Source organism: Alligator sinensis, unplaced genomic scaffold (assembly GCF_000455745.1).
Source record: "Alligator sinensis unplaced genomic scaffold, ASM45574v1 scaffold442_1, whole genome shotgun sequence".
Classification (NCBI taxonomy): Eukaryota; Metazoa; Chordata; order Crocodylia; family Alligatoridae; genus Alligator; species Alligator sinensis.
In genome coordinates, this window is record NW_005841829.1 from 7597838 (window position 1) to 7606838 (window position 9001).

General features: G+C 42.0%; 1 protein-coding gene across 1 annotated transcript in view; it reads left to right on the forward strand.

Moving 5' to 3' along the window:
* Positions 1-9001, forward strand: part of NAV2 (neuron navigator 2) — a 420322-nt gene that overhangs the window by 396236 nt on the left and 15085 nt on the right. Inside the window, 5 exon segments of the mRNA XM_025200388.1 lie at positions 740-908; positions 4372-4607; positions 6223-6377; positions 6869-6940; positions 7911-8107. Coding sequence (XP_025056173.1) covers positions 740-908; positions 4372-4607; positions 6223-6377; positions 6869-6940; positions 7911-8107 — 829 coding nt within the window.

Below are 9001 nucleotides of genomic sequence, written 5' to 3' on the forward strand. Positions count from 1 at the left end.
CAGACCTCCATGCAGCTCAGGCAGGCAGGCTCCAAGGGGAGGGGGGAAAAAAGATTAGGCTTGCTGCTTTTCTTGGGCAGAGCTGCTTTCCCAGGCTGTTGCCAGGCTGCCTGCAGGGCTTCCTGTAGAGCCGTGGAGCTGCATGGAGCCTGGTGCTTTGCTCCATGGCTGCAGGGGCAGCAAACTAAAACTCCCTGAAGAAGTTTTAGTTTGCTGCGCCCCAAGTCATTTAAAGCGCATTACACCGCCGGATTTCCTACAGTGGCTGGAATTAATGCGCGATACACAGACAAGGCATGCGTATCAACACCATTGAAGTGGTGCAAAAGCATTTAGCCTGCTTTAAAGTGTCATGCAAACATGCCTCTCATGTCATCTACACACTGCCTCAGTGATTAGTTTACTGGTTGCTAAGTGGAAGGGTCTTCATCTAGAGATAGTATATCTCAATACAATGCTCTATAGAGCTTTATGGAGGCTGGCTCACACTTGCATATTGGTCTGAAAGTGAGTGTGGGAGCACTGAGTTTTAATCTTGGCTGTAATCCAGACTTGATGTGTGACTTAGGACAAGTCACGTCCTACCTCAGTTTCCTCATTAGTAATGTAGATAATATTTAGCTGCCTATTTCATAGGGATGTTGTGAGGCTTTATTTAGGTAATGGTGAAAAATTATTACTGTTGTGATTTATAAACCTTGGATCAAGTAGATTTTGTTTTTGTTTCTTTTTACTTCAGGAATATATCATCCATGTAGATCCAGCAAGTCAGCTAGGGCTGAATTCAGACAGTGTTCTGGGCTACAGCATTGGAGAAATCAAACGCACAAATAGTGCAGAGACACCCGAGCTGCTGCCCTGTGGCTATCTGGTTGGGGAAAACAACACCATCTCAGTTGCTATCAAAGGTAATTATTCTTTATCCCTCTGTTGTGATTCTCAGCTATTACACTGATGACAGTTTTCTTTGGCGTCAGGGAATTTGGAGAAACAGAGAAGCTCTCCTGTATTTCTTTTTCCTGTCTCTAACCCATCCTACGGTTACATGTGTTAAAGTAAACATGGGACACTGAAGAGCAATAGTACATTGGACTGTGCCCAAATTCAAAAGCTTTTCTTGCTCATGTAATGATGCTGATGATAATTGTACTTACAACAATTTTCATTCCAGGGACCTGAAAATACTCTGGGCCAGAGTCTGATACTGTGACTCGCGTTGCTTAAAACATGCTATACAATTGGCCCCATTGACTTCAGTGGGAATGTTTGTGGAGTTAGGTTACTGTTCAGTATAGGACTCTTGGCCTGTGAAGTATTTATATCCTCAGTACAAAGAGAAGACAGGCAACATTGGTTATTTGCTAAGAATCCTTCCTGGGGTTAAGGCAGAGGCAAGGAAAGATCCCAACTGTCATGGCATCAAGAACTCCATTTCTTTTCTATTACTTTGGAAGAAGATCTTTGATAGTTTTTTAGGCAACTTAAAGGCTTCCCCATTCCTTCCTTCTTGCCATACTTCAGACCTGAGCTGAAGCCTGCCTCCTTTCAACTGAAGAGGATGGTTGGACAGTTTTTTTTTTATAGACTGACAGCGCTACTATCTTAATCAACTGAAAGCGCCATTAAGCAAGAGAAAACATTCACTTCATCTCAGATAAAGTGCTGAACAGGCCTGTCATAAAAAGAAGACAGATGGTTTCACCTTCACAGCCCTGCAAAACAGCAGTACCATACTAACCACTATGACCCTACCTGTATCATTAGGGGAAGTCTGTATGGTTGTGTAGAGATGTTCGAGCTAGCTTTGTGACGTGGTAAATTAGTTCACATTATGCTATATACTGGGATGGCTGGACTACTGTGGCACCCCACCTACTTGGTTTAAAGCTATATCTATGCTACACTGACGTCTGCAATATAGACCTAGCTCTTAATATCAGAATATGCTGAAAAGTGAACTTAAATACTAGTGTAATTTGTATTTGAAATGTGTTGCTTTCAAATTCCTCTTCAATGTCATTGCTTACTATGGAGCTCCTAGAATTTGTATTTACATTTTTTTACAGGGCTCAGTCCAGCCTCAGGGAACCATTTTAGGGCTATTATGAAATGAGTGTGAGCCAGAACCTACATTAGGGAAGCCCTGCTGCTTTGGTGGCTCAAAGCTGTGCTAATGCTCTCTAAACTTGTCACTGGGGGACCCTCTGCTGGCATTGAGCTGTGTTAGCAGATCCTGCACATGCTTCCACCCTGTAGCTGCCATGTGGAGCCTGGCTGGTGCTTTTCTACACTCCACTAATCCTCAACTTAGTAATGATCCCTTCAGGCCATTGGCAGCTAACATAAATGAGATGAGAAGAGTCTAGCACAGACCAACATGCCATTTTTGAGCTCTGTCAAACCCTCTACAATTACAGTTTTGGATGCAGGGCAAGAGTCTTCAGTGCCTGAATAGTGTCAGTGGTCTAAGATCAATCACCTCATGCTTCTCCTGTGTAAACTTATGAGAGGTGATATAGTACATGTAGATAGGAATAGCCCTAAGAAAAATATTCTGACAAAAGAGCAAGGGTGAATACTTAATTACCAATGTGGAGCTATTTCAGGTTATTCAGATGTGCTTGAGTTTGACATTCTGCAGTGCCTTGTAGTACAAATTAAATCAAAATATTGATTAAGAATGTGTCATATTAAGCTACAATATAACTATTTATTCAATTTGTAATAGCTTTACTAGCACTTTGGAAGCTCTTTTATGAGCGAGCCATGCTTCTACTAAAAAATTCTATTCAATTTGTAGAAATTCACTTTCCAGATATAGAGTGGTGCATACAAACATTTGATCTTTTAGCTAATCATACAGGTGCTAACAATTCTGTCTGCCTATGATCTCCTGATGTTTCTTTTTTCTATTTGTTTTCAAGCATTGTGTTTACTTGGGCCAGTTCTGCCTAAAGTAAGTGCTGACATTGCACAAATGCTCTTCTATGAAAGATTTTATGCCTGAAGATATATTTATCAGAATGCACAGAAAAAAATTAATTGCAAATGTTTCAGATGCTTGTGGAAAGCAGGGGGAATGTATAATAGATTGTTTCATATTGCAAAGTAAAAATAAGTGTCTGCCTTCCCCCAGGATTTCTCTTTCTATGGCTGTTCTTGACAATAAGATAACTTGAGAACAAATTACTCAACCGCAGAATTAAATTCATGTTGTGTCTCAACTCTTGATAGACAAAGTAAATATTAACTTTTCCATGTGGGAATCCATATAATGGAGCTGCCACATAGTAGTCAGAGTATATGTACATATAATCTGTAAACATTTTTATGACTGCTTTGTTCAAGGCAGGGCATAAGGGCCACAGGTTGCATTTGACTAGTCTGGAAGCTAGAGCCAAAAAAACTGCAGTATCCAACCTGTGTCTAAATGTCCCAGCACTGAACCTCTTTGCATTCAATACAATTTCATCTAGTATGAGAAATATTTTGGACAGGATTGGTGTAGTACACTGGTTCTCAACCTCCTTAAGCTCAAGATACCCCTTCTAGACTCAAGGCACCCCTCAGAAAATGTCAGCTCTTCATTTTCACTCATTTTTTTACTACAGAAAAAGAATAGAGGCATTCTTCTGTTGCAAGAACTCAGAAAAACCACAATAGGTCAGAATGTTTTTAACATTATGGATTCCCGTGTGAAATCTCTGGGTTTATCTAATATTTGGACATCTAACTTGCAACTACATTTGTTTAATAAAGGTCAGGTAAAAGTACAATAGAATATATTGTAAGAACAAAAATACCAACTTTCTAGTCTTGGAGTGCACATTTTAGTGCAATTAGTAAGATACACTAGTGTTCAGTTCTGCAGAGTATTACAGAATGTCATGCCACGGTCCACTTCAAAGAGGGTCAGGACATATGACTTGCTAATAAAATATACTCTTGAAAGGATCTCAAGGCACCACAGGGTGCCCGGGCACCCGATTGAGAATCACTAGTGTAGAAGGAGCTTCTGATTGAAATTACATACATTCCTTATCAATGTCATTGCTTACTGTGGAGCACCTAGAATTTGTATTTACATTTCTCCAGGGCCCGGTCCAGCCTCATGGAGCCATTTTAGGGCTATTATGAAATGAGAGTGGGAGCCAGAACCTACTTTACAGAAGCCATGTTTTTCTGGTGGTTCAAAGTTGTTCTAATTCTATCTTACTGACTGTTGAAATATGGCAACTGTGAGGAATTAATTGTGAGGAACTGATAGTTTTGGTCCTGCAAGATTAATTTAGAAAATTCAAGAAAAACTTAAAGCAACTTTAAACAGCTGTAAGCTATTCCATCGTAATGATGAATTTTGTTCTGATGCAGGTATCAGTGAAAATAGTTTGGACTGTCTGGTGTTCGAGTCACTGATTCCAAAACCTATACTACAGCGATATGTTTCTCTCTTGATGGAACATAGAAGGATTATCTTGTCTGGCCCGAGCGGCACTGGTAAAACGTACTTAGCAAATCGTCTGTCTGAATACATGGTACTTAGAGAGGGCCGGGAGCTGACTGATGGAGTTATAGCAACTTTCAACGTGGATCATAAATCCAGTAAGGTAAGGAAATGGAGATTGTCTTTGCTGAAAGAAAGAATTCACTATTGAGATGTAAAAACTCCATTTGTTTTTTGAAGCAGTGTAAATGCTATAAGTAATGTACTGTATCAGGGATGCTCTATCTCCAGCTCGCAGCCCAAATCCAGTCGTCAGGGTCCTGTCATTCACCCTGCAGGGCTGCCTACAGGTCTGGAAATTTGGCACCAGGGGAGAGGTGGCATTGTTAATTGCCACAGCTCCTGAAGTGGCTCTGGAACCTGCGGCAATTAACACTACTACCACTCCCCTGTGCACAGTATTGTGCTAATACACAGAGTCGCTCTGCAGCGATATTTACTGTGTGAGGCCAGGCTAATATGGATCCCCTGTGGGATGACCCACACACTGACCCCATGATAGACTGGCCCAGACCAGCCCCATCCCACTCATTCAGCCAGCAGCACAGGAAGGTAGAGTACTACTGTGCTATATGAAAGGGCTGTGTGATTTTAAGATGTCCAGGCGTATAGCTCTGATCCTCACCTGGCTCTGATCCTCAAAACTCACAGCTAATATTAGGTTCCCAAGTGGTGTGATTCTGAAACAGTACTGAGCACCTAATGGTTCTCATTTGAAGTTAACTATATATACTAACTTCCCAGTGATTTTGCTGACAGCTGTTGATTATTGGGACTTTTGAAAAAATATAGACCATTTTAAAGCACCTTTGGGCGGTATTAACCTTGGAGTAAAGGAGTTATGCAACTGCAAGTAATATCAGTGGTGTCCTGGCAGCACTGTATCTACACTTGTTGCTGTCCAGAGGTATTCCCAAACCAGTAGGAGATGTCTATACCTTTATGCTATTAGCTTTGCTTATACACACCTCCAGTAACATTTCTAGAAAACAAAGCTGTTCTGTGAGCTGTGAATTTGCTGGCCTTGAACAAATTATGCCCTGGGCTAGAAGCATGGTCACTGGCCACAGATAGAATTTGGGACATCCTATTTAATAAACACTTTAGAGAAGATGAGAGCACTCTAAACACACCCAGATACGTAGGAGTACTACTGAAGCTTCTTTGTTCTTCCATGCCATCATCCAAGCCATCTAAATTCTGCCTCTACAAAGGAGCACTGTGTGAGCCATACTTAGAAAGTAACACAGTGGGAAGAACATATAATCAAACATGGCAAGAAGGGCCACTGAAGTGCAAGGCTACATCTGCAATGATCTGACTTACCTTACACAGTAGGAATTGATATTTCTGTAAAATGCTAAACACATTTCAAAGCTCTATGCAGCATGGCTAAACAGTACAGTACAAAAAGTGTGAGCAAGAAGACAGACCATCTCCCCTGGACTTTTCAAAATGGACATTGTGGAGTGACTTTAAATTTCTAACACAAGTAAAGCTTGAATAAAAACAAAAGTAAAATTACTTGTTTTACTCCACTTGGGAAAAACAGGCTCAGTGTCCAAAATAGAGCAGACTACTTTATATATATATATTTTTTATCAGGTCATATCTAAAACTGAATTTAATGACCCTATGGGGCATCTTTTGACTCTGTTCTCTGGATTTCTAAGGAATATCAAGAAAACTAAACTTCCTGTTTTCTTTGTGCTTTGCAGGAACTTCGCCAATACTTGTCCAACCTTGCTGATCAGTGTAATAGTGAAAACAATGCTGTGGATATGCCTCTTGTCATTATTCTGGATAACTTGCATCATGTTAGCTCCCTAGGAGAGATCTTCAATGGGCTTCTGAACTGCAAATACCATAAATGGTAATGAAACATTGGACCTACACCTCAATGCCGTAAAAGAGTTCACTCCAAAGAGGCTTGATCCTGATCACTAGATAAACTTTATTAGATTCTGTTTCATTGTTTGGGTTGTGAGATATTGCAGACAGATTCTAGCTGCACAGAATGGTTACATTCTTTGTTTAAATAAGTGCTAACAAGTTAGTAGGCTATTTAGATGTAATGTGTTAATTACACACAATAACCCTTCAATAATTAACAGTAAAGTTTTAGTGAACACCTCTGTTTTAAAGGTTCAGTTTTGCAAGCACAGTTCAGTGCAAGCACAAAATTATGGGTCTGTTTATTTGTGCCTGCAGGCAGACTGCACTGGCAAAGAGGGACCAAGTGATACTTAGTTGAATATAGGGGCCTAAAAGCTCTTAATTTGAATGTTATGCATTAAAAATGTGTTTGACTTATTGCCTAGAAATATGCTTACAGCTACTGGTTTGTTCCATGTTTTCTTATAGTCCTTACATTATTGGCACAATGAACCAGGCCACCTCCTCAACCCCTAACCTTCAGCTTCACCACAATTTCAGGTACTGTGTGTTTACTGGTCTAATTTTTGTTTTATGGAGAGGCCAGAGAGGAAATACTAATGAGTTGCACACACATGTTCTCAGCAAGTAAGCTAGCAAACTAAAAAGGAAAAAATACTGTTCTCTTATAAAAGATGACCAGATACATGCAGCATTACCTTGTAACAGGGGTTTCAAATTAATGTGCACAGACTGGATGAGTGGTGTGAGGCCGGTCCACAAACCAGATCACACCCATGAATGCCTCTGCTTTCCCACTTCATGCAAGATCCACACCACACAGTGACTATTCTGGCTGGACCAGGGCCCACACTGCAGGCAGCACCTCTGTAGCATGTATCCCAGCCTGGCCAGGGTGGGAGGGGAGGGCAGCATTCAGTGTGATCCCAGACTGGCTGGAACAAGCACTGTGTGCCTCAGCCTGGGTTCCAGAGTGGGCACTGCATGCAGCCCATGTCCTGGATCCTGTGCGCAGGGTTGGGATGGTAGTGTGGGAGTCAACTCCAATCCAGGAGTAGCACCAAGGTCTGGATGACAGGGCTTCATAGGCCAGAATCAGACCCTGGGCTTCATCTTTGGCACCCCTGCCGTATGAAGATGATTTTTGTTCTTAATATGAATGCATATCATTCTTTAAGGTTGCCTTTTACAGGCTTTGTAATGAGAGTCTTGTGCTCCAAGTGCAAATTAGATTAACATAAACATGAAGATATACAAAGGAAGCAGGCAGAGACTAAGGAAGGATAGATAAAGCAAACAGCAGTGTGGGCTGTGTAATCTAGTGAGCTTATAATTACAATATGTCCTCTGCCAAGGAAGAAATTATAACTGTGGTAAACCAAATAACCTGATAATTCTGATTGTACAGATCAGCTAGATAGGAAGAACAAAACCCATTCATGACCTAACAAGAAAAATTAGTGTTCTTCAGAATAAAAGTTAAAACTCTGAAACTTCTTTTCTGCCTTAGATGGGTGCTATGTGCCAACCACACTGAGCCTGTCAAGGGCTTTCTTGCTCGTTTTTTGAGAAGAAAACTAATTGAAACAGAAATCAGTGGCAGGATGAGAAATGCAGAACTGGTTAAGATCATTGACTGGATTCCCAAGGTCTGGCAGCATCTCAACAGATTCTTGGAGGCTCACAGTTCCTCTGATGTTACTATTGGTGAGAGTTCAGAATTCCCATCCTAGACCCTAGTGCATTTTCAGACATTTTTGAGAAGATATATTCCTGTTCCTTGTATTCCACTGGAATTAACCATTAGGGCAAAATGTTTATAAAATGTCTATAAAATCTATTTTTTTAGATCACCCCATTCTGCCAAGCAAAACTTACCATGTACTCATTATACACAGGGATCTGGGTTTTCTGTTTGCTGCAGGAAAACATGGATTTTCTCCTTTAATGGAGAAAACCTTTAAAAGAGAAAATCATGGCTTTTTCTTTTAAAGGAGAAAAACTCAAGAAACCATGGGCTTCCCCTTGTAGGCTAGCAGAGTTCAAGCCTGCAAGAGGCTACTTGGGACTGGGGGGAGTGGAGAGGGTAATTGGAGGCAGGGCACCATGTGCCGGTAAGTCTATGGGGGTGGAGGAGAAAGGGCACAAGCAATGTGTTGTAAGAGCACAGGCAACATTTCTGGGTGGTTGGGGACACAGGTGATGTGTCAGGGGGGTGGGGGGGGCCAAGGCAATGTGGTGGAGAGGGATAGGGGGCAAGGCATGCAGGGGACATGTGCCCCCAAGATTTCTGAGCTCACAGTGGGACACAGGGCTGCAGCCAGGCCAGACCAGCTCCAGGCAGGACCCAGTGCAGGACAGAGTGCTTAATTGTGCCCCTGCTACTGCTGGCTGGGCAGGGGGCACCTCCCCTTGGCCATAGCACACCGCTCCATCCCTCATCTGCCAGGTTCTGCCTGCTGGGCTGCAGAGGCAACTCCTGTTTGTAGCTGGTTCAGTCCAGCCCCACTGGGCACAGAAATTTCAGGGGGGCATGTCCCCCCTGCCACATCACCTATGCCACTTCCCACCCCCATACATTACATGTGCCCCCCCATTCCC